Consider the following 27,409-nt stretch of genomic DNA (forward strand, 5'->3'; position numbering starts at 1 on the left):
ACCGAGAATGAATTTGGGCCCTCGTTCTCCCCGGATTTAGGGAGAGAGCGGCTATTGGAGGCGAGATTATACTCGCCTCCCTTACGTAAAAATTTATTTGTTAGCAATAAGATTAGGCTTAAGCGCGGGCGATGGGAAACGCTGACGGGATCTCATCCGGGGGCTCAACTTGAAGAAGAAGTCCAGGATACAAGGAAACGGGCGAGCGGAGGCGCCGACTAAAAGGAACACGCCAAGCTAAGTATTATTATTTAATTGCGTCAATAATAAAGTCCACTTAAGACTACCGCTGCCGCCCCTGTAAACATTCACAGGCCCAGCAGGTACGGGGAACAATTGCGGGGAAGGCCAACCAGCGGACGAAAACTGACACTGAGACCCCGAGTCGGAGTCATCTCGGCCGGAACAGCGCTAAAGAAGAACATTCTAAATCAGTGCTGGGATTTACTTGCAACTTTCGGCCAGATTTCTTAGCTTACTCCTACTGTTCCCCTCTTACCGCTCGCGCCTTAGCGACCGCGCCACCGAACGCTCGTAACTAAGGAGCGCTCAGGAACGTGCGCGTCACAAATGTAATGTGGCAATCTATCTAAGTTCTCTTTATTGTTTATTAATAATAAAAATAATTATTCTATTATTAATTACGTATATGTTCTGTAACAATTTAAAATATTTGTGTTTTGAAACGTAATTACAATAAAGAGAACTTAGATAGATAGATTGCCACATTACATTTGTGACGCGCACGTTCCTGAGCGCTCCTTAGTTACGAGTGGCGCGAGCGGTAAGAGGGGAACAGTAGGCGTAAACTAAGAAATCTGGCCGAAAGTTGCAAGTAAATCCCAGCACTGTTATAAATCACGGCGAGTGGCTGCCGAAAGTATCCCTCCTGACGGGCTTCGACGAGAGGAATTATGGAAAATGAAAGAGGAAACGGGGTGCGACAAGCACATGTACAGCCCTGAAGGCCGCAGGATTAAAGGGGCCACACGACGATCCTGAGGGTTGCGGAAGCGCCACAGGTGGCCTAGTTACGCATTAATTTGCTGGCGTGATTCCGACGGGCCTTCCGCTCGCCACTGTTCGGCGGACCGGCGAAGGGAACGACGGCCCAAAATTATCGATCCGACAAGTGGATGCCGAGAGCACGGAGAATCGCAAGGAGTCACCGGTGAGACAAGCGTCGACACCATCTGGCCGTCTTTGTTAAATCATTCAGGTAGAATTAGCTCGAACAATGTCGGTGCCGTATAGCTGCCGTCATTAAATCCCTTGTGAAATTCTTTTTCTGCGTTCTCGAGATTTGCGTCTTAGAGTACGACGGCCTGCCGAAAGACTTTGTTCGAGCTTTCGTAAAATTAAGTGCCCTCTCTCCCAGTTGCGCGCCGACAGTCACTGTAAATGTTTATTTGTACAATTATATTACTGTTGATTGTAAATTTTTACCCGTTAAAAGTATTGTAACCGAACTCACACACATACGGCGATCTCGATATTCGATAGCTGGCAATTGCGTTGCAGCGTCGACTCGCATTCCGTGTATTATATCATAGAGTGTAATTGTTCGCGTTTGATCTAGTGTGTCTTTTATTAATTAATCGAGTCGTGTCTAAATTCTTTTCGTTAACGTGTAACATACCGGTAATTGATAATCCAATTCATTGTGTAAAGAATTCACTCATTTTGCGTCCGGCTGTTTATTCTAATCTTATAATTCGCTCTCTTTCTTTCACGCAGGGTAAATAACATTAACCGGGCGAGTAGTGTGGTAATCATTATTAAAAACTTGTCTAAATCCCTAGCTGTCGAGGCTCCGACAAGCCTCGCATAGCGCGGAATTCCAAAAACTTTCTCAACGCTTTTTGTCAATGCTGGACATGTGAAACCGCGGTGCTTGTACCCGCACACCGGCCCGTTGCTGCCGATGATAAAATAACTAAAATCGATTGTATAATTTTTCTTCTCCAACCGCCCGCGTCGATTTGATATCCAATATTAATGTTCATAATTATCTACGCCAAATATATTTTAACTTTTATTATCTTAATAGCTTGTGTTATTTTCAGCGACCTTGCATTCTCGATCCTTCCTAATTAAATTGGAAATTAAACGGACCGCCCCTCTACCATTCTCGATACGGGGCTAGCCGAGTGTCCGTCGCGATAGCTTTGAAATTCTTTCGCTTTCTTTTAAGTATCGTATATCGTCCAAAGACTTTATTAGAGCGGTGCGTATTCCCGCACCTGGCGCCCATGCAAATTTAGAGTTGAAGTTTTGAAAAGAAATCGCGCCGAAGGTGTGCCGTGGGCCAAAATCACCGGCCACAATTATCAGCCCAATATCAAAAAATTAAACGGTCACACTGCATATTCCCGCATGCGGCGGCGGATGTCATCGAGAGTGCCGGTGCTCTCTAATCCATAACCTTCCGCTAGCACGGCCAATTGCTCTTTCGGTAGCGCGTATAGCCACGATCTCATGATGCACACTCACACCTCACACTAAACGAAAAGAGAGAAGAAAAAAAAAACGTCCCTGTTCGGGCGCCAATGTAACGGTCGTATTTTCGGACGTTTTTTCGCTGCGCGGATAGATCGCCGGTGCAAGGTTCGTTGGAAAAAAAATACGCGATGTGTTTTAAACGAACGTATTTATTCGAATAGATAAGTGTACAGAGTATATGTATGCGGGTGTGTGTGTGTGCGCGCGGTTAATAATTTCGTTGGCCGATTAATAACGCGACAAATGCAGTTTCGTATTTAATTCCGGTCTTTGATCGCGTACACCTGTTTGTGTTTACGGCGCGCGAGACAGCGCGTGTTTTTGCGGCGCTTTTTCCGCGAGGAATCCCCGAGGTTCTTAGAATCCTCGGGTTCGCGGAATCGACGGTTGCTTTCGCGAGAATTATTATTTCCTCGACGATACGATTTAAAGTCCGCGTTCGGTCTACTATAATCGGTGCGCTTTAATCACAGCGGCGGATGCCGTGATAATTGTATGCGCGTGTTGCGCTTTGATGGCGGCGGCGGAGGCCGCGATACTCGGATGCGCTTATGCGCTCGGTGCGATTTATATATATACGCGGCGGCGGAGGCCGCGATGTTCGGATGCGCTTATGCGCGCGGTGCAATTGCTACACGCGGCGGAGGAGACCGCGATAATCAAATGCGCTTCTGCGCCCGGTGCGGTTGATACGTGCGGTGGCAGAGGCCGCGATAATTGAATGCGCTTATGCGCTCGGTGTCAAAATGCGCGAGATAGGATCGCGTCGCGAAGGATGGTGATCGCGTTGCAGCTGGGTCGAGAACACTCGACTCGGGGCGGCTCTGAGCTCCACCTTCCGTGATGGCCCAGCTGCGGATTAGGCGGTTTGCACTTGTACTTCGGAATCGAGATCACTCGGCTAAGACGGAGCGCGCTCCACCTTTCGTCCTCTGTAATTAGTGCTTGGTAGGATTTCTGGATTGCTGCTGAAGCGTACTGCTTAGAGCGGATCAGGAATATGGTATTTAGACGCCGAAATGTGCCCTAATGAAACGATTAAAAGGTGGGCGCACCGCGCCCCTGCCTCTGCCCGGCGGGTGTTCTGCCGGGCGGCAGCTTCCGGCGGATGGCATTGCCAGGAATCGGAACAATGCATCGGGATGCATCGTTACATACTTATCGTTAAATTAAACTGTGACGTTATATACAGGGTTTGTCAAAAGTGTGGAAACCCCTAAATATCTCACAAACGGTGCATTTTAGAAAAAAATGTTTCAGGCAAAAGTTGTTTGGTTTCAAAGGGGCCATAAGACGGTACCATTGGTTTGACCTTGAAGAGTCATTTGAAGGTCACGTGAAGGTCACTTTAATTTTTTTAAATGGAACATCCTATATATTTTTACACATTCTTGTAGCTTATCTCGAGAGCTTTCCAAAACACTATAATTAAGTACCTTTTCGTTAAGTACTTTTTGAGTTATGAGGCGTGAAATAATTTCTTAATTTTACATAAACCGTAAAATATCTTGTAAAATATTCATTTTTCGATTATCTTACCTTAATACTTTTACGTACAAAATAATGAGAGGAATCAATTGGTGTAAAGAAAACACATAGTTGTTTTTAAGAAAAAATATGGAATTGTTAATTGTAAATTACATATTTTTTCTTTAAAACAACTATGTGTTTTCTTTACACCAATTGATTCCTCTCATTATTTTGTACGTAAAAGTATTAAGGTAAGATAATCGAAAAATGAATATTTTACAAGATATTTTACGGTTTATGTAAAATTAAGAAATTATTTCAAGCCTCATAACTCAAAAAGTACTTAACGAAAAGGTACTTAATTATAGTGTTTTGGAAAGCTCTCGAGATAAGCTACAAGAGTGTGCAAAAATATATAGGGTATTCCATTTAAAAAAATTGAAGTGACCTTCACGTGACCTTCAAATGACTCTTCAAGGTCAAACCAATGGTACCGTCTTATGGCCCCTTTGAAACCAAACAACTTTTGCCTGAAACATTTTTTTCTAAAATGCACTGTTTGTGAGATATTTAGGGGTTTCCACACTTTTGACAAACCCTGTATATTAAATGCAAAAGCGACTCCGCTGACTATTCTGTCTCCATATTCGACTCCTCTCGTCTCATTCGCCTCCTCGTGCTCTAAGCTCTTTCACAACGAGCTATCTCGATCAACATAAGTATCTGAATGATTTCAGTGTGGGAAAGTTCTCGGTCAGTACAAAGGCGTTTGCAGAGACGAGCTTTTTGGCGGTTTGGACAACAATCAGCTCTACACCGCGGTAAGAGAACGGTATCAACATCATCACGTATAGGCGTACACTTATTTCATGTGAGTTAAGCCTACGGCACACGGTACAATTTTTCATACTGGATTTGATAAGATTTAGTAAAATATTAGAAATGCTGCATTCTGATTGGTGCATTTTTAGTATTTTACTAAATCTTATCAAATCCAGTACGAAAAATCGTACCGTGTGCCGTCGGCTTTATACGGCAGTTAACACATTTCTTACATATATACATGTTGTATATACAGGGTGACCCATTTTAACTTAGGCAGCCAAATAACTCGAAAAATAAGCAAGATAGAGAAAAATGTTTTAGACAAAAGTTGTATGGTTTCGAGGGGGCCATAAGATGGTATCATTGGTTTGACCTTGAAGAGTCATTTGAAGGTCACGTGAAGGTCACTTCAATTTTTTTAATTGGAATACCCTATATATTTTTGTACATTCTTGTAGCTTATTTCGAGAGCTTTCCAAAACACTATAATTAAGTACCTTTCCGTTAAGTACTTTAAGAGTTATGATGCTTGAAATAATTTCTTAATTTTACATAAACCGTAAAATATCTTGTAAAATATTCATTTTTCGATTATCTTACCTTAATACTTTTATGTACAAAATAATGAGAGGAATCAATTGGTGTAAAGAAAACACATAGTTGTTTTTAAGAAAAAATATGGAATTGTTAATTGCAAATTACATATTTTTTCTTCGAAACAACTATGTGTTTTCTTTACACCAATTGATTCCTCTCATTATTTTGTACATAAAACTATTAAGGTAAGGTAATCGAAAAATGAATATTTTACAAGATATTTTACGGTTTATGTAAAATTAAGAAATTATTTCAAGCCTCATAACTCAAAAAGTACTTAACGAAAATGTACTTAATTATAGTGTTTTGGAAAGCTCTCGAGATGAGCTACAAGAATGTACAAAAATATATAGGATGTTCCATTTAAAAAAATTGAAGTGATCTTCACGTGACCTTCAAATGACTCTTCAAGGTCAAACCAATGATACCATCTTATGGCCCCCTCGAAACCATACAACTTTTGTCTAAAACATTTTTCTCTATCTTGCTTATTTTTCGAGTTATTTGGCTGCCTAAGTTAAAATGGGTCACCCTGTATATAATTTTATTTTTATAGCCAATCCCGGAGACAAAGATTTCCCCATAGATAAACCAATATATGTGATTTGGGCTTTGGGCAGACTCGATAAAATTAATAATGAACCGAGCTTACACGATTTGTATCCAAGAGGCGACGTAGTACTCGAATTAAATCGTAAAGAAGCAGAGAATACCTGCATCGATTTTACAGAGATCAGCAGCAAACTCTCTCGGAAGTGCGAGGAATTTAAAACGTTTCTGTATTTTATAATCGAATTGCGATTTTTTTATTTTAATCACGTTTCTCATTCTTTTCTTAGAGAACCTTGGCGGAAAACAGCAATAATTGTCAGAAGCGTTCGAACTTCTCAAGCAACTATTGGACCTTCCGGAGGAAGAAAAGGATATCAAGGAATCACGGGTATAAATTTCCTGATCCTTTTAGACTCGTAGTTAGATTGTTTTACAATACATTAAATTGATAAAGTTTTTATTTACAGGAAAACCATCGGTAGGTCTTGCCTGGTACATCGAAGGTGCGCTGATACCCGAGTTGTACTTACGACGCGGATTAACGTACAGCTTTCGCGTTTACGGCGGAAACAATCCGCACAGCGCAAACCTGTACTATCCTTTAATAATAATCGATGATCCTCACGGAGGATACGATACGCTCAGCAATCTTGCGCAAAGCAAGATTAGGGTGTTAGCTGGAATTGAATTTACTAGAAGAGATCGACCGCGACCGACCGCGGGTTGGTAGATTTATTCACTCTTCCTCTTATACCTCAGTAAACACTGTTTGTTATATAAACATAGTGTAGAAATAACAAATAAAGCAAGTTATATATATATGATATAATACTGTAATATATCATACGTATTATTTTACAGTATTACAACAGTAATGTAACAGAATATTATTGCAATATAATATTGTTAAATGTGTATTTCTTTGCTTGACGCTATGCGATGAAATAAAATTTAATTGATTTATATTTATATTTATGTTCTCTCAATTTTTCACTATAAAATAGATATAAAGTTTAGAAGGGACGGATACTAAAATAAGATCCAAAATATACCATTTTTTTGTCAGTTTAATTTCTAATGCAATCCCAGTAATTCAAAATATTAACAGATCATTTAAAATTGGGTGAATAAATGGGAAATAGTCTATTTAGTGTTTATTTCAAGTGAAAAATCAAAATTTCTATAGAAATTAAATTCCGAATTTTATAAATTAAATATATATAATTTTATATTTAATATTTTATTTATTTAATTATCAACTTTATTATATGACAAATATTCTGTTTCTTACGGAAGGCCAGTCGGAAGCATGCAGTGCACGCGAATATCTCTATCTTATTTGGTCAGCGAGCGACCTTTTCAAGGATCCTCCATGGCAATCGGCATTGCATCCATTGAGCAAGATACCAACATCGCTCTGAATTTGCATATTATTGTGTTAAAAAGCAGCATTAAGTGTGAAGTCCGGATAGCTCAGTGGTCTAGAGCAGTTGCCCGGAAAGCAAAAGACTCGGGTTTGATTCCCGATCCAGCCACTTGCACCTCACATATTTTTCTCGTTTACGTGCCGTTGCCACGGATGGATTCTGTCGCTCGTTGACCACATCTATGATGTAATAACATAGTATATGTTATATTGTGATACATTTAAAAATGGGAAATTACCATTTATTAATGACTTATTGATAATACTTTTATATAATATTTATAACTTTTTTTGCTTTTTATAACATGAATATAACAGTGTTTATTGGGGTGTTTATGTAAATTATATGTTTATTATGAATTTTATTATTTTTCAGTTGGACCGCTTTGTTTAAGTAAGCATAACGGTCGAGACAGAAGACTGGATGATTCTTTTCCATCATTTAAAAAATTCAATAGAACTCTCATGCAAATCTACGAGCCAGGTAAAGACTGTTTCTCGAGTAAACCCGATTTATTGAACGTAATTTCGAACTCTTATCTCACGTCACACAAATTTAAACTGATTAAACTTTCGAAATACTCGTGTTTTTATTACTATAAAGATGAATCTTACTTATAAAAATGATTATATTCATAGGAGACGGTAGCATTAACAGTGAGTCCGAATTCATCATGGCCCGATCATGGTTTATTACAACTCGTTTACTCATCCAACCACCCTGGCGAAAATAAGAAACTTTATAAAGCGTTAACAACCGTTGAGTGAGGGTTTTCTGAGAGTTTATATGCTTTTCAAAGGAGGTCCGGTAAATAAGGCCAAAATCTGCCTCGCGATGGAACCTAAACTAACCGTAGAAAAGTCTTTCTTACGACCCAAGAAAGACGAAAATCACCGTCATTTATCCGAGAAGTGGTGGGAAAGTTTTGGGAATAGCGTATTAAGCTGTTAGGTTTTAATGTCGATTTATACATAAGAACTAACAGTTTTTCCTGTATTAACTTTAAGAGATCGTATCTGTGTAACCAAAGTAAAGTAATTTTTTATTTTTTTAAATATTTTTAATTGTTTTTAGATTTAAAACTTTTTAATTTTTTTTTATTTTTTTATTTTTACTTTTTTTTACTTTTTTAATTTTTTTAGTCTGTTCTTAAACATCATCCTCATCGTTTTCTTCGGACTCTGATGATGCTATGTTGTAAAAAATATCACAAAGAGAGTGTGCAGGTTTGTTTATGTCAAGTAAAAAACGGGCATAACCAAAAAACCACATGATTGTGGCTACATGAGAACAACATCCAACGACACGTTGTCCCACTTTGCAGCTGCAAAAATGAGCACTAAGTGCTTCGATTCCTTGTTTGTTTTTATCGACAAGAACATATACAAAGTACTTAACGGACATGGAGTGACGAGATCGTATACGCACTTTCAAAAAAATACTAGCAGACCAGTCCAACGCTATACCGTATTTTCTAAAATCAATGGGTCTTGTTGGTTTCGCCATTTCAAACTCAAAATCACCGTTTGAATTTAAGTGATCAGCATAATAACTGTGTGCCATTTTAATTGCGTACGAGCCGCAAGTGTAAAGCCAAAGATCTTGCATATCTAATCGTGGAAAGAATTCTATCTCGACATCTTCCATACGTTGGAAACGAGAGGTCTGCGAATTTAGTTTTTCTTGACATACCAATTCAAATAAGTGATTTTTTTCGTTCGAAAAATGAAGCATTCTATCTATAATTCTTTTATCAAGATCAGAAGTGACAACTGGTTTAAATGTCAAGTTAAGTAAAGCACAAGCAATCTTAAAATCGTTGAATAAGGTATCTAGTGTGGTATTTTGAATAGTTCTATCAAAATACTTAAAGATTTTCTTTATTCTTCCGTTTACAACTTCGACAATATAGCGAACTTTTGTGATAAGTCGTGAGGAATTTGCTTGCTGCGTTGTCAGTGGTAATGAGGGTTTATCGGCAAAAGATGGCATCTTCGCTACAAATCCTTTGCTCGAGATATTTGGAATGCAATCCCTAAAACCGCGATCAACGATTATAACATCGCCGGGCTGAAAACTATTCCAATCGGTAGTATTTAAAAGATCGATCAAAATAGAAGCGTCGTTTTTGTTTCCCGGAAAAGGACCCCAAACCGCTCCAATATAACCATCAGGAAATACTGCCATCATTGGTTTGATCAAATTCCTGTGTTTATGGCCAGAATAAGTCATACGTTGAAATGCGAAATTGGAGCTTTTCTGGATAAAGACATATGTGCCATCAAGCACGAGAATAATGTGTTCACCAGACGGAGCATGTAAACGTTTAGCAGTATCAGTTTGATGATTGATCAGATCAGCACGATCGCGCGTCAGTGAAAGATACTTGTCACAAAAAGGCCCTATAAGAATGGATCTGCAAAGTTGGCAGTAATTGCGAGCAGTTTTTTCTGCAATATTCCAGCGAATAGCTAGTTCTTCAAAAGTGTAACCTCGTCGAAGACGAGATAGATACACTCCCAAAGCGAATTCCATTCGGACACGAGTAAGTAAATCTTCACTTGACAGGAATTGTAGAACGTCGAAATATTGCTGATGCTCTAAACCAGTTTCGAATTTCAACATGTCATTTTTCATATTCAAAAAGGAAAGAGGTGCTTTGTCTCTTTCTGTCAGAATAATGGATTTAAATGTGTGGAAAGAAGTTAGTATTTCTTCAGCATTCAAAGAAACCCCCATACCAGCTGTTTCAAAATCATTAGGAATTACTAGTGATTCTTTCAAATCATGCACGGTACAAACACGTACACCATATTTTACAAATACGTTTTTTTTTATAAATATCTCGAGACATTCTTCTTTAGTCAGATTTCTTAAACTTCTAACTACAGAACACCCAAAAACGCATTTGTTGTGGCCTGAATAACTTCGTTCAATATCTAGATGAACAGTAGGCTGTAACTCATTTTGCTGTGCAGCAAAATCATCTTGCCCAGATGAGGAATGTGCCTCAGGACGATGCAAGTTTCTGTAACATTTTTTACAATAATATCTTTCGTCCACTTCGCGATAATCTGTGCGTGATCGTTTTTCGAGACTTATGCCACAGGTCGAACAGACTTTTGTCATCGCGATATAATTGAAAGAAAAAACTAAATTGAATAGAACTATCCCACTAAAATAAAACAAACTTGACGTATTAAACAAACTGTGTGAAAAATCTGTGTTCTTATTGAAAACTTCAGAACCTCTATTCAAAGTCTTGTTAAACTCTGAGTCAGATATTTACTATCTACAGATTAGTAATGAAACAAAATCTGTAAGCGTTTTAATACCATACACTGCAACAGTAATCTTAAAAAATCCTAAATAATTTGGAAAATACAAAGACATAAACTTGTATGTGCATATAGGTGCGCATCATACATAACATAGGTGTAACATCAGCGAATGTGGATTTATGAAAAATATTAACTGTAAAATGAATATAGACAATAGCATGAAGGTGATTTCTACATGTCCGTTCGTATTGTTAATATCTTCTTTTTTAAGTCAAAAGTGAGCACGAAACAAGTCATGCGTTTCCAAGACTGAGTTCTTATATCCTCTCTTCTCAATACACACAGTATAGAGATTATATAAGGACAGGAGTGCGCACTCGGGTTTTAATCTCGGATGAAAAAATCGAAACAGTAGATGTCGCGTCGGTAGCATTTCTCAGAGATATAAGGGGGGTATCAGTGGGGCTAACAGATACGATCTCTTAAAGTTAATACAGGAAAAACTGTTAGTTTCGATGTATAAATCAACATTAAAGCCTAACAACTTAATACGCTATTCCCAAAACTTTCCCACCACTTCTCGGATAAATGACGGTGATTTTCGTCTTTCTTGGGTTGTAAGAAAGACTTTTCTACAGTTAGTTTAGGTTCCATCGCGAGGCAGATTTTGGCCTTATTTACCGGTCCTCCTTTGTAAGAGCACTTACATAACGCTGTTGGGTTTTGAATGCTTATCAAACGCTGCAGTGTTGCAATTTTTGTTCTACAAACTCTATATAATGTTACATAAAAGTTTTGCAATGCTGAGGTAACATTTTTCAGAGTACGTTCAGTAAACGTTGATACATCTTCGTGTACAGAGTTTACTATCAGACTTCTCAAACGTTTAACAAACACTTTTTCCAATACCGTTTTTTCACTTTCAGCAAATACTTTTTCAATGTGGCGAATTGTACGGCGTTTACACAAACGGCTTGGAAACGCCTAAGAAACGCCTAAGAAATGTAATAGTACATATGTATATAGAATATGCTTCCTCGCTTTGCTGCTATGCGGCGCTGCATCAAATTAGCTAACTCGTATTCAACTTTCCGTCATAAAGTGTATATAAAGAACTGATACTAACACGATCCGAAGTTTATTTTTTCTTTTAAGGACCGTCTACGATGGAAGTAATATGGAGTGGACGGTGGAGTAAGGCGTAAGCGAATGATTCTTTTCCATTTCGCATTACTCTTAGTCTTACTCCACCGCAGAGCTGCCAAGTCCGAGACGCAAGCAACGGGCAACACGTAGTGGAGGGGGTAACGGGCATGTACGCGTAAGCGTACGTGTGAGCTCGGCGCTTCGGCTAGCTTCGGATAATAGAAGAGGACAGAATACAGTTTTCTGTCTCCTTCCTACCAAGCTGGCAACGAAAGACGGGCGACGCTGCTCGCGTCTCGATATCTCAATACGTACGATAGCGTTAAACGTTTTTCTCGTTCAACTTGTTATATTAGATATTTTTTATAACTGATAAATATATTATATATTTGCTAATTGTAAGAAAATATATATTTTTCATATTAAAAAATCAAATCGTATAATTCTTAAAAATGAATATATGTATATATATATATATATATATATATATATATATATATACATATACATATGTATATATAAATGTATATATGAAACGTAAAAATATATTATAAAGCTATAATATTTAATATAAATATTTGACTTTTTTTCTACATATATATACGTATATATTTAAAATAATAAAATAATAAAAATGAGTGGCGATTTTCCACACCACCCACGAGGTATCACCAATGGCGCGTTAGGTTTCTTTTACGTGGACCTTCGCCTGGAGCCCTATTGTACCACATTGTATTGTATTATATTATATTATTTCGTCATTTACAAGTATGTCTGTTATACAGACAAAATATTTTTGATACACTTTTTAGAAGTGTGATGTCTGTTACACAGACAAGATATTTTTTATACTTTTGCTTTTTAGAAGTGTGTGTGTGTGTGTTGTGTCTGTTACACAGACAATATATTTTTTATACTTTTGCTTTTTAGAAGTGTGTGTGTGTGTGTTGTGTCTGTTACACAGACAAGATATTTTTTATACTTTTGCTTTTTAGAAGTGTGTGTTGTGTCTGTTACACAGACAAGATATTTTTTATGCTTTTGCTTTTTAGAAGTGTGTTGTGTCTGTTACACAGACAAGATATTTTCTATACTTTTGCTTTTTAGAAGTGTGTGTGTGTGTGTGTGTGTTGTGTCTGTTACACAGACAAGATATTTTCTATACTTTTGCTTTTTAGAAGTGTGTGTGTGTGTTGTGTCTGTTACACAGACAAGATATTTTCTATACTTTTTAGAAGTGTAGTGTCTGTTACACAGACAGAATTTATTATTTGTGAGACGAAGAACCAGCTATGTCAGTGGTATCTGCAGCATGTAGTCTTAAAGTACTCTTATCTTTCTTAAGAGCAGGAGCATATAATTTGTCCGTTGACATTAGAGACAAATGTTTTTCATCAATTTTCATTTTTATAGCTGTTTCTCCTCTCGTTTTTAATGCAGATTTAAAAACACAAATTGCATTAACAGTAGCCGACGAAAAACTGTTACGTTTTTTCGTTTTTAAATTATTTAAAAGAGAAAACATTCTCTCCGGATCGGCATTTGAATTTGGAAGCGATCTTATAGTATTTATAACATTTGTTAAATTGGGATATTTAACAAGATTATTACAACGACTTTGTAAAATTTCTTTCCACATGCTGTCGAAATTTAATTTAGAAAAGCTTTGTTTTTCTTCCATTGTAAAATCTAATGGTAAGGCAATCCATTCTTTCTTTAAACCATCTTCATCAAAACCGCCGATAGTTTTAGCTATAAAAGAAACATCATTGAATGATGTTTCTCTATTATTATCAAATAAACTTATATATGATTGAAAAACTTGTAACTTTGATAAAAATATATTATTTATAGGTAATCTTTTACGTATTTCTTCTGCAGCAGTCACATAAAATATTAAACAATTCTCTCGAATAATTCTAACTATGTTTATGTGACCTTTGAGCGTTAATTCCTTGAGATATTCCTCACATTCTGATCCTAAAATAATTTCATTTATAGCTTTTTGATTTTCTTTTAGTGAGAATATTATATTTGTAGAAAATGGTTTTAAATATTCTTCTTTTAAAAAATTCCGACAGATTTGGAAAAGAAAGTTTATAGATTTTGGATGTAACAAATGAATCCTTGTTTCTAATGCTTGAAAGAATGCATTAAATGCATTAAAAAAATTCAAAACGTATTTTAAAAACAGAAAATAAGCTTTCATCTCTACGTTGTCCATCATAGATAGCAGATATTCTCCAGAATTTGTTTTCTCGCTCACAACCATTTCAGTAAGAAAGTATTTAATTGTATCCCAAGATTCAAGAAGCCTTTCGATACATAAATAGTGCGAAAGCCAGCGCGTATCACATAATTTCAATATTTTGCGATTTGTTTCTTGGAAACATTCACAAAATTCACGAAAAATAGCCGAACGTTTTGGACTACTATTGAGATAAGTAGCAATTTTTTTTAGAAATTCGTCGCAATATGTAGGCATTTTAGAACAAGCAGCATGCGCTGCTAATGCGGAGGAATGACATGGGCATGAAAATGTTAATAAATGTGGACATATTTCTTCTAATTTTTTTTTAAACGATAAGTGTTTTCCTGTCATAACAGATGCATTATCGCATGATAAGGCTATGATATTTAAAAACGGTATCTGTAATTTCCACATTTCACATTTAAATGCCTGAAACAACTTTTCTGCGCTTGAATCTTTGGCATCAATATCGATTAATTTAACTAATTGTGAGCGAATATCTAATGTCTCTGGATCAACGTATCGAACAAGAAAAGTCATCCATTTATTATTTGTTATATCAGATGTTTCGTCAATAAAAATTGTAAATTTTGTATTTTGAAGCTTATTGACGACACGATCTGTTTCAACTGGGCATAAAATATTTGTAATAATGTTTTTACATTTCGTTCGGCCCATTCTCATGTTTTGTAATACATTAGGATCTTTTCCTATATGTTGAAAGAAACTAAGGATTTCTTTTGCAGTTTGATGCGAAATATTTTTATCAGCAATTAATGCCGCATACCGAATTTCTGCTGTTTTTTTTCGCTCATCAAACGACAAAAGTGAATCATTTATTATATTTATATTTTCATTCGTATTCTTTATTTCTGTTTCATGTTTTTTAGATATTTCCATATGTGTTTTGGATTCTGTGTGACGATAAATTTGCGATAAACCACCAACCATGGATTTATCACAGAATGAACAAAAAAATGAATTTTCATCGTGTGATACTTTGCGTAGCCATGGTTTAAATAATTCGATTTCCAACCATTTTTCTTTAAATTTAGTCTTTAAATTTATGTTAATTTTTTCGGATATTTTTTTATTTGAAATTGTATTTTCAATATTTAATGAAGATGAAGTATTTTCTTTAAGATTATTTTTATGACACGCAAATCCGCATGTCTCAAAACATGTGTATTGCACGAAATATTTTTATTGCATATAATACAATGATACAAGCTCTCATCAAAAGATACTCTACGTATCCAACATTTAATTCGATCATCATTGAGCCAAGCATCTGAAAAGCTTCGCTTAGGTTTTTTTTTTGATTCATCACACATGTTTATGAAACAAAAAATAGGCAGAAATAAAGAATCAAAGAAGAGTGAATAAAAGAAAATAAAGATTAAACAAGATAAAGATATATAGCAATTTTAAATAATCAGAACTCACAAGCGGGATTGTGACAGTTTTCTGAACACCAAGATTTCACGACGCACGTATAAAAAAATACGTTTACTCGAGAGTACAAGGCGACAAGATAATTTGATGGAGATGCTACGAAAAAAATGATCGGCATAAAACAAATGAAACGACATGAAACAAATAAACAAGTGCCGAGTGTGCCTTATTCTCAGTCCATCAAAGCACGGCGACAAACGCAACATACGTCCCGCGCTAAACGTCAACATGTCTCGTAAGTAAATCATTATTTATAGAAAAATATTAAGAAACTTTAGTCTTTTTAATTTTTATGTTATAATTTTTTTCAATTTTACAGGAGACATAAATGCTGAAATGGGGGCACTCGTTCTCCAGGATGTTCCCGATATGCAGTTGATGCAACAATTGTTGCATCAACTGCAAGGGTATATGCAGCTACAGCAGCAGCAGCAGCAGCAGCAGCAGCAGCAGCAGCAGCAGCAGCAGCAGCAGCAGCACCAGGGGCAGCACCAGGTGCAGCAGCAGCAGCAGCAGCAGCAGCAGCAGCAGCAGCAGCAGCAGCAGCAGGAAGTGCAGGCGCAGCAGCGAAATGGTATGTTATTTTTTATATTAAATTCTATTTTATTAAATTATATATATGTATATATATATATATATATATGTATATATATATGCATTATTATAATTTATTTATTATTTATGTTTATTATGTTTATTATGTTTATTATTTGTTATAATTTATTATTTTTTGTTTTTCAGAAAACAAACCAAAAAAAAGAGGAGGCGGGAAATCCCGTGTCCTGTGGTACTCCCGGCGGAACACGGGCATCAGGGGCGGCACAAGCGCCCCAAATAGAGGAGGCCGAGGAGGCGGCCGAGGCTGGAGAGACGGCCGAAGCAGGGGAGGCGGCCGAGGCAGGGGAGGCGACCGAGGCAGGGGAGGCGGCCGAGGCAGGGGAGGCAATATCATAAATAATTATTATTATTATTAATTATCTTTTTTGTGAAAATAAATATTAAAAAATAATTCAGGGAATATTTATTTTTTCCTTTCCAAATATTTTCTTTATCCTTTTTTCCTTCTAGATAATATAATACAATACAATGTGGTACAATAGGGCTCCAGGCGAAGGTCCACGTAAAAGAAACCTAACGCGCCAATGGTGATACCTCGTGGGTGGTGTGGAAAATCGCCACTCATTTTTATTATTTTAAATATATACGTATATATATGTAAAAAAAAAGTCAAATATTTATATTAAAAATATTTATATTAAATATTATAGCTTTATAATATATTTTTACGTTTCATATATACATTTATATATACATATGTATATGTATATATATATTTATATATACATATGTATATATATGTATATTTACTAATTGTAAAAAATTTATAACATAAAGGAAAGCTGTAAGAGAAAAACGATCGAGCGCATATCGAGATATCGAGGAGCGAGCAGCGTCGCGCGTCGCGCGTCGCCCGTCGCTTTCGTTGTCTGCTTGATAGGACGAAGACAGAATACAGTTTTCTGTCTCCTTCCTACCAAGCCGGAAACAGGCGACGCTGCTCGCTTCTCGATATCTCAATGCGTGCGACAGCATTAAATGTTTTTTCCTTACAGCTTTTTATATTATACACATTTTTTAACCGATAAATGTATTTTTTATCTGATAAATATTAATCTATTAAATATATTTAATATATTTAATATATTTTTAACTGATAAATATATTATACATTTATCAGTTGTATGAAAATATTGATATATTTTTTCATATGAAAAATTAAATGTCATAATACTTATAAACGAATATATATATATATATATATATATATATATACATATATTCATTTTTAAGAATTATACGATTTGATTTTTTAATATGAAAAATATATATTTTCTTACAATTAGCAAATATATAATATATTTATCAGTTATAAAAAATATCTAATATAACAAGTTGAACGAGAAAAACGTTTAACGCTATCGTACGTATTGAGATATCGAGACGCGAGCAGCGTCGCCCGTCTTTCGTTGCCAGCTTGGTAGGAAGGAGACAGAAAACTGTATTCTGTCCTCTTCTATTATCCGAAGCTAGCCGAAGCGCCGAGCTCACACGTACGCTTACGCGTACATGCCCGTTACCCCCTCCACTACGTGTTGCCCGTTGCTTGCGTCTCGGACTTGGCAGCTCTGCTCCACCGTCCACTGCACCGATATTATTTTCATTGTAGACGGTTCTTTAGTCAGTTTAATTTAATAAACTGATTTAATTTAAAATAATTTGTTTAATAATCTGGATCGCTTGTTGGGATTCAGAATATGGAACAGATTATTTGAAATTAAACGGATAAATGGGAGATAGCCTATTTATTGCGTATATTAAAAATAAAATATAAATAAAAATAAAATTATTCTTATGGCCGAGTGTATTTATATACTTTTATAAATGTCCAAGATATTCACTTATCAAAAATGAAAAAAGTAATATGTCTTGAAAGTTCATGAAATTTTCACATAGATTCCACGTAGATTCTAGTACCGTTTTTGAGCGGATTATCCACTTGAATATCCACGTAGATTCAACGATATTAATCTACGTGGTAATAACGTGGATTTCACGTACTGTTTTTGTCGGGTAATCGCTTAATAGAGGATGCACGCAGTTTCCAAAGATGAAATTAAACACTTAATAGAGGATCTATAAATGTTTAAAGAACTCTTTGCATACGCCATGTAAACGCTATGCAAACTCTCAAAAACGCTATGTACAAACGTCTTTCAAACGCTGCAGTGTTGCAATTTTTGTTCTACAAACTCTTTACTAATCGTTTTTAAACTCTCGACGAACTTCCACAAACGTTCATGTAAACGCCAAACAAACGTTCATGAAACGTCTCATTTTTGCCAGGGCATGGGATGGAAGATTCACGTAATCGATTCTTACACAAGGAATAGTGCGACTGCACATAAGTTATCATTACTCATCACAATTACGATTGTGTTTTCTCATCTATTATAAAGTTAAATATAATATACGTGGAAGATATATTATGTCGAAAATTTTTTTCAACTTACAAAAGATACATGGAATCAACAATTGTGGCTACAACAATTTATACCAAATGAGCATGTGCATCGCGATGATACAATTTAAAGATGATAAAAATCACCTGTATCACATATATTATTTTTCTTGAGTTATATTAAGCAATTAATGATTCTTACAATAAGTTGCGTTCGTTATAAAAATTTGTGTAATTAATAAAATATGTAAAATAATATAATAACAAATTGAAAAACAAGTGAGTAAAAAAGTGGAAGAAGAACTCATTAAATTGTTGCAATATTCTTTTATTCTGCTTATTAAGTAAGATGTCTTATTAAGTAGGATGTGAACATATAAAAGACAATATATATTAAATATGTACATACGCAATGTATATCGTATATTTGTTTCAATGGTAAGTTATAAAAGTGGAAAGAGAAGAAATCAAAGTGGAAAGAAAGAAAGAGACAACTTTAATTAAAGAAATTAACGATTACATATATATTAAATATGAATATTAAAGAAATTGTTACTTTAGAATATCTTTAGCGAGATTAAGAAATGGTTTTGTGTTAAAAACTGATTAATTTAAATAATCAAATTGACAGAGAAGGAATGCGTAAAATAAATCTTAAATATATCCATTACAAAGAGATCTTACCGTTTACTATACATTATTATTTAAGATCGTTTTTATTTAAGATCACTATTTCATTAATGAAAACGTATCAATGTTACATGTTATTTTCATTGAAATTAATGCATCATATGTTTACTAACTTCAATAAATAAGAGCTTTATGATAACAGAGGACTCCCAATTTTCTTATTCTTATTAGTATGGGCGTAAAGACACGTCCGACCTACTCCCACATACATCCCTATCTTTTTCTGGAGGCTTGCCCCGGCCCTATCTTAGGGTCCATCCCACATACATCCCTATCTTTTTCTGAAAGAAAACTACTTGATCTTGCGACTTCCGGAATATTTACTCCTCCTGAATCACAAGTAGGAATGTCATGGAGTGAATTGTCAGGATAAGATTTAATATTTTGAAGAAATAATCTGTAAAAAATATAAAATAAAAATTATGAATATTATGAAGCCTTTAAACTAGTATTTTTTTTAAAGTAATACTGTTATTATTAAAATATCGAATTTAACAAATTTGAATATTTGATATTCTAAAATATTCCAAATCCAAATCCAAATAATATTAAATTTTTCTTACTCTTTGAAAAGATGAATATTTGAAACAGCTTGATTTATTTGTTCTTTCATTTCTCCCTTATGTTTCCTCATTACATGTCTTATCATACGTGCTATATTATATTCCCGCGGAATGAATTTCGATTTATAACACTTTAAACAATTTACTATTACAGTTCTATTTCTGTCCTTACATTTTGTTAGTTTTTTGTTAATATTTTGTGTGATCCAATTTATGATTTTTTCGTGTTCGTTTAAATTTAACTTGTGACTGTCCAAGTGCGCGGCGGTCATTTCATTAGAAATTGTAATACGTTTTATTTTTATTAACAGTTTGCAATAATTGCACTTTAAAATATATTTTTTTGTATAATCTACAAGATTAAAGTAGTTATTCCAGTTGATTGTTGCACGTTCTTTTAAGTTTAATTCTTCACGAAAGTTATTACAACTGTTTAAGTGATTTATTAATGTTTCATGTTTAACACTATTCGTGGTTTAACAATAACTTCGCAAATATTACATTTTAAACTACTTAAATCTGTTACGTCCAGACCCTTAAAAGGTCGGGCCGTCTGGAAAGACGCAACCTACTTACCCGGTGACACACTTTTCGGGCGTGTGTATAGATCGGGTCGAGCGCACTGTCAGGGGCCTGGCACAGGTCAGTGACCAGAATGGTCCCTTTAACTCTGTGAGTGTCCCAGGCCGTTACGCTCGTCGGTCCCTTTTCGGTAAGAGAATCGAATCTCTTTTACTCGGGACGGGACCCTGTGCGATTTCGGACTTCAAGGAATGAGAACGGATAGCAAAATTAAATGAAGATTTTATTATAAATTATCATTTATTCAATAATTAGTCGTTTGAGCGATATGAAATGTTTACATAAAGATCTTTTCTAAAATACAAAATATAGTTGAAAATTTTATATGTGTGTTGTTTGTATGTGTGAGGGAATTTCCGCGGGTGTTACATTGGTTCGGAGGACGTCAGCCAGGAATAAAAGTGGTAAATCTAATCTTAAGTATTACCCCTGGCTGGAGATTATTACAATCTTGTTACTTTTAATTTAAAATTTGCTATCTAAACAGGTATATTATAGGTGGGGAAGAGAAAAAAAAAAGGGGGGGAGTACAAAAGGTCAAGGATTTTCAAATTGGATAGTGGACGGAGGGAATTTTTTCCACAGGGCTTGTATAGGAACTCCAAATGGAAGGTGGAAGCCAGGGAGATGCCAAGCAATTATAGCATCGGGAGGGGCAGTGGTAAGGTAGTGAAGGAACTCCTCGTGATAAACAGGACCGGGGCCCACACGGAAAGTTCCTTCGGGAATGGGGAAGTCGATGAGGGGAAACTGTGATAGGAAATAACTTAGAGGGTGAGGAGGGAGAGGTTCGGGAGTTTCAGGGGTGTCGGGATGTTCCGAATCGGGAGGGAAGTCGAAATCGGGGGAATCTTGTTCAAGGTCGGGAAGATCTCTCGCGAAATCCTCCAGAGCCTCGCTGAACTCAGAAAACTCCGAGGAGGTGGAAGGAGAAGGAGGGTCTGAGTCGAGGGTGATGACAGGTATGGGAGGGGTACGCTCCCGGACAGGAGGTGAGGGGAAACGAGGGGGTTCGGGAGAAGGCAAAGGAGAGGGTTCGAATACAAGGGTTGATGAAGTAGCTGGGGAAGGAGAAAATTCTGGTGGGTGCGGGGTAGGAGATCTGGGGGGTGAACCAGACGACCGCGCGGGGCCTGGAACAGGTGTACCGGGGGAGGTCGAGGAATGCCCTGGGGATGAGATTGGAGAATAATTCGGAATACGGGGTGAGGAAGAGGGGTTAGGTGTGTGTGTGTGTTGGAGTCGAGTTTATTACTGTCTATACTAGTGGTCGAACGATTTACTGGACTGCCGATAGCCTGAGCCAGCCCTTCTCTTAACCGTTTGTTCCGGCGATTCCGCCAACGCCTATTGTTTGACCGCGAATTATGAGGCGACACTAGTAAAATTTAAGATACGCGATTTAAATACGGTAATTATTGATGAAGATAGATGATCGATCAGGTATATTAGGTCTCTATCAAGAAACGATCTTCAAGGTTTATTTATCGTTCAATCCTTTCATTTGAAATATATCCGATCACAATTTAAAGAAGCAATTATATATATATATACACGGTGAGTCATTTTAATCTATAATCCCAATTATCTCGTTGGCAAAGCATGACAGAGAAAAAATTTTCCCACAAAAGTTGTTTGCTTCTTTGGGGGCCATAAGATGGCACCATTGGTTTGACCTTGAAGAGTCATTTGAAGGTCACGTGAAGGTCACCTTTAATTTCTTAAATGGAACCTACATTTTCTCATTACATATTCTTGTAGCTTATCTCGAGAGCTTTCCAAAACAGTATAATTAAGTTAATTTTCATTAAATACTTTCCGAGTTATGAGGCTTGAAATAATTTCTTAATTTTACATAAACCGTAAAATATCTTGTAAAATATTCATTTTTCGATTATCTTACCTTAATACTTTTATGTACAAAATAATGAGAGGAATCAATTGGTGTAAAGAAAACACATAGTTGTTTTTAAGAAAAAATATGGAATTGTTAATTGCAAATTACATTCTTTTGAAGAATGACTGTGGTTGGTCAATAACGTCTGGTAAATTACCCCGGAGCAATTGAACCCGACAAGTCGAAAACGCTATTAATTCTTATAGAAGCTTTCTCTTCTCATTCAGTCTTTTGATGTTTTAAAAACTGCACATGCTGTTACATTTACAATTTATGTCACGGTCAACATTTTGCATGATCATACCTGGTATGTTTCTCAATGGCAAGATGTTAACATTATAGTTGGTACTTTAAAAATAGTACTTTCTTTAATATTAAGTTTCTTTATAATAAAGTTTCGACATTGGTATACATATATATATACAGGGTGACCCATTTTAACTTAGGCAGCCAAATAACTCGAAAAATAAGCACACTACGAAAAAATGTTTAGAATAAAAATTTTGTCATTTCGAGGGGGACGTACAATGACGTTAAAATGAGCCCCCCCACCCCTCCCCCTGGGCGGTGAGGGGGGGCAAGTTTGAAATCTTAAATGGGAATCCCTATTTTTTATTGCATATTCGGAATCTTTGGCTAAAAACACATACAATTTGTCTGAAACATTTTTCTCGATTCATGATAGATGGCGCTGTAATCGACGAAATTCAATTTCTTCGATTTCTCTTACTGAGAACCCATGCTTACGATTCTGCAATAAATTAACAATAAAAATACCACGTTTTCATTGTTAATACTCGAAATTAGTCTTAAAACAAACTTCTCATTATTTTTTATTACTCATTAATTACTTCTCAAGAAACTGCTTTTAGCGTAACCTGCCCTTTAGGCAACTTGAATGGTCCAAAGTACCGAGACATTTTGGACTTTCCATCTGATGGAGTTCCTCTAAGTATCCCTCCAAAATTTTGTCCATTTAGTGCCAAAGTCACAAGTGTTTATGTATTTTTTTAACATTTGTACTCTGATAAAATTCTGGTAAAATGACAAATTATACGCCTACAGAAGTAGTCGATATTCTTATAACCTTTGGCGAATGTGGTAGAAATTACAGACTTACTGCCCGTACTTATGCGGAGCGATTCCCAAATCGCCGCCATCCTACTGATCAACAAATTATAAACATTGAAAGGAGATCTCGTAATAATCCACTTCATCGCGAAAGGCGAAGGAATAGACTTCATAATAATAATGACCCTAGATTGCTCGCAGTTTTGGCTATGGTTCATCAAAATCCCCATATTAGTACCCGTCAAATAGAACGAGAACTGGGAATCCCTCAAACTACGGCACATAGATTGTTACGATCAGTCAATTACCATCCGTATCATATTACTCTGGTACAGGAATTAAGTGAGGCCGACTACGTACTCAGAGTACAATTTTGTAGATGGGCTCTTGAGATGTTAGATCAGAATCCAGATTTTTTTAGTAATGTTTGTTTCAGTGATGAAGCAACATTCATCAGCAATGGTAGTCTCAATAGGCATAATTGCCACTATTGGTCACCAGAAAATCCACATTGGTATCGTGAGGTGCTTAATCAACATCGTTGGAGTTTATATGTATGGGTAGGCATTTGCAATGGCCAAGTCATTGGACCTCATTTTTTTGAACGTCCAATTAATAGTCCAATGTATTTAGAATTCCTCGAAAATGATTTGCCAGCATACCTAGAGAATGTTCCCCTTGCAGTTAGACTAAATTTATGGTATCAACAAGATGGTGCTCCTGCTCATTATGCTCGTATTGTACGGATGTTTTTGAATCAAAGGTTCCCAAATCGGTGGATAGGGCGGGGTGGACCAGTTCTGTGGCCTCCGAGATCACCGGATTTGAACCCCCTTGATTTCTTTTTATGGGGATACGTTAAAGATGCAGTGTATAGTAAAGCTCCAACGACAAGATTGAATATGATGGAAAGAATAAGAAGAGCTTGTGAAGCTATAACTCCTTTAATGCTAGAAAATGTACAACGTAACTTTCGCTGTCGATTACTGTTATCCTTAGAAAATAATGGTGCACACTTTGAGCATCTCCTCCATGCGGAGAGAGCTGATAACAATGCAATCTTGCCTTAACTGGTTGGGTCACCACACGACCTTGCCTTCACTGGCTGGGTCACTACTTGACCTTGCCTTAACTGGTTGGGTCACCACACGACCTTGCCTTCACTGGCTGGGTCACTACTTGACCTTGCCTTAACTGGTTGGGTCACCACACGACCTTGCCTTCACTGGCTGGGTCACTACTTGACCTTGCCTTAACTAGTTGGGTCACCACACGACCTTGCCTTCACTGGCTGGGTCACTACTTGACCTTGCCTTAACTGGTTGGGTCACCACACGACCTTGCCTTCACTGGCTGGATCACCACACGACCTTGCCTTCACTGGCTGGGTTACCACACGTTCAAGCACCCCGAATTGTGAGAGGCGAGGGGACTAACGTTAATCAAGCACCCCGAAGGGAACAGAAAACTGCTACGTCCACGACGTTGTTCCTGGGTTACGCTAAAAGCAGTTTCTTGAGAAGTAATTAATGAGTAATAAAAAATAATGAGAAGTTTGTTTTAAGACTAATTTCGAGTATTAACAATGAAAACGTGGTATTTTTATTGTTAATTTATTGCAGAATCGTAAGCATGGGTTCTCAGTAAGAGAAATCGAAGAAATTGAATTTCGTCGATTACAGCGCCATCTATCATGAATCGAGAAAAATGTTTCAGACAAATTGTATGTGTTTTTAGCCAAAGATTCCGAATATGCAATAAAAAATAGGGGTTCCCATTTAAGATTTCAAACTTGCCCCCCCTCACCGCCCAGGGGGAGGGGTGGGGGGGCTCATTTTAACGTCATTGTACGTCCCCCTCGAAATGACAAAATTTTGATTCCAAACATTTTTTCGTAGTGTGCTTATTTTTCGAGTTATTTGGCTGCCTAAGTTAAAATGGGTCACCCTGTATATACAGGGTGATTCTAAATAACTTTATGCTTTTGCAAAAACATAATCTTGACCGAATTCTAAGACGATTTTTCCTTTGGCAAAATTTCGTCCAAAGCTTAGTTTTTGAATTATTAAAGGAAGTAGTTAACGTATGACGGTCAAGAGGCAGGCAAGGGTGACGCGATTCACCGTCAGACGCGGGTGCTTACGCGGGGCGCCTGCTGCGATCAGCTGGTCGCTATACACATACATACACACATGCGAATACATACATTCTCTCTCTGTCTGTCTGTCTCTCTCTCTCTCCCCCCCCTTTTTTTTTTAAGACAGGAAATGCTTTGCGCACTTGGCGGTGAGACCCGAGGGAGGTACTGACCGCCGTCGTGGGGGACTCCCGGTTTGTCCCAACCCACGTGGGTTGGGCCGGTTTACCACCCAGTACTGACCCGAAATGTCAGCACCGGACCCTAAAACCTGTCTATAGCCCCTGGCCTTTAATAAGGGATTTACGTCCACCGGGAACCGCTTTCGCATAACATCCAGTGGACACCCCTATAGCCTGGTCCGTGAGGACCCTTCCCGAAGGGAGTTACCCCCCTTTCTGACTCATCCCTGACTCTTAAGAGTCTGAAGAGAGAACGGCCGGGCTATTAGCCATTCTCCCCTCGTCCCCGGGGGTACGTGCAATGCGAGCAGGAGCCCTCACTCCTGCTCGCTTCTCCCCGAAAACGGAAGGCGGACAAAACACACCTTCCCCACATACAAAAACGGAAGGCGGACAAAAACACCTTCCCCACATACAAAACGCAGAACGCGAAACCACAAGAAAAAGACAAATAATAAGGGAAACAACAACAAACCCACCCAAAACGGGGGGGGGAGCACATTTACACGCAATAAACACACAAATATAATCTAATTAATTTTTAAATAGATATACGATGTATGGATAAGTGATTTTTAATCGCCAACAGTTATTATTCGACAGTGATTAATAGTGATTAGTGATAGAGTCATTAGTAAATTTCTCGTCTCATCGAGTGAGTAAATAAATGTGATTACGTTAAAGTTTAATAAAAGAATACAGTTCATGAAAGAAGAAAAACTTTCAGTTAATAATTTAGTGTGGATTTCTTGTCTTTTGCAACGTGATATCTACCTTAAATTTGAGAACGTACGATCTATCGGAAAATTCATTTCTCCTTCAAGCAATTACAGCAATACATCAAAAGTCATCGAACAAGGTAATAATAACTATTTTTTGACGTTATGTGAAAACAGATCTCGGGAAGTCAGAGGGACAGTGTGTTAAAGGAAATTCGTGAAAAGAGAGGGGTTTTTAGTGGGTAGGGAGTACCGAGTTGGTAATTCGACTTGGTACTCGAGGCCCACATAACTCACTGGATCGACCGGTGGGTATGCATAAAATGCATTTTCCTCTCGTAAAAAAAAAAAAGGTGAGTGAGCGAATGAGCGAGAGAGGGGGAGAGGGAGGGAGAGGGAGAGAGAGACAGAGAGAGAGAGACAGAGAGAGAGAGAGACAGAGAGACAGAGAGACAGAGAGAGAGACAGAGAGAGAGAAAGAGAGAGAGACAGAGAGACAGACAGACCAGACAGACAGACAGACAGACAGACAGACAGACAGACAGAATGTATGTATTCGCATGTGTGTATGTATGTGTATAGCGACCAGCTGATCGCAGCAGGCGCCCCGCGTAAACAACCGCGTCTGACGGTGAATCGCATCACCCTTGCCTGCCTCTTGTATTCGACCCGTCATACGTTAACTACTTCCTTTAATAATTCAAAAACTAAGCTTCGGACAAAATTTTGCCAAAGGAAAAATCGTCTTAGAATTCGGTCAAGATTATGTTTTTGCAAAAGCATAAAGTTATTTAGAATCACCCTGTATATATATATATATATATATATATATATATGTATATATATATATATATATATATATATAATATACATATAATATATACATACATATATACATAAATACATATATATATATATTTATTCATTTATCGAACTACTTTTATCCAATTACTTTTATTCATTACATTCCTATGTTACATACCATATTATTTTTATCTTTTCTAATATGAGATAATTTGATTGTTTATAGGAATATATAGATT

General features: G+C 36.8%; 3 protein-coding genes across 3 annotated transcripts; 2 read left to right on the top strand and 1 right to left on the bottom strand.

Moving 5' to 3' along the window:
* Positions 1-1,042: 1,042 nt before the first annotated feature.
* On the top strand, positions 1,043-8,106 carry Knk (cytochrome and DOMON domain-containing protein knickkopf; the record flags this gene model as incomplete). Its single annotated transcript, XM_083097511.1, is given in 8 exon segments — positions 1,043-1,171; positions 4,710-4,801; positions 4,803-4,843; positions 5,951-6,149; positions 6,234-6,334; positions 6,414-6,668; positions 7,749-7,856; positions 8,012-8,106. Coding segments are annotated over 8 exon segments (1,020 nt in total), but the record flags the coding sequence as incomplete, so codon positions are not given.
* A 416-nt stretch (positions 8,107-8,522) lies between these two features.
* Positions 8,523-10,502, bottom strand: LOC145970640 (uncharacterized). The gene has a single exon (XM_083097512.1). The coding sequence runs from the start codon at positions 10,500-10,502 to the stop codon at positions 8,523-8,525; it is 1,980 nt and encodes a 659-aa protein (XP_082953638.1).
* Positions 10,503-15,875: 5,373 nt separating this feature from the next.
* Positions 15,876-16,460, top strand: LOC145970641 (uncharacterized). The gene is made up of 3 exons (XM_083097513.1): positions 15,876-15,913; positions 16,008-16,080; positions 16,248-16,460. The coding sequence occupies exons 1-3, from the start codon at positions 15,876-15,878 to the stop codon at positions 16,458-16,460; spliced, it is 324 nt and encodes a 107-aa protein (XP_082953639.1).
* Positions 16,461-27,409: the final 10,949 nt, after the last annotated feature.

Source organism: Camponotus vicinus, unplaced genomic scaffold (assembly GCF_025532165.1).
Source record: "Camponotus vicinus isolate PSW18456_S1 unplaced genomic scaffold, iyCamVici1.0 SCAF_4, whole genome shotgun sequence".
Classification (NCBI taxonomy): domain Eukaryota; kingdom Metazoa; phylum Arthropoda; class Insecta; order Hymenoptera; family Formicidae; genus Camponotus; species Camponotus vicinus.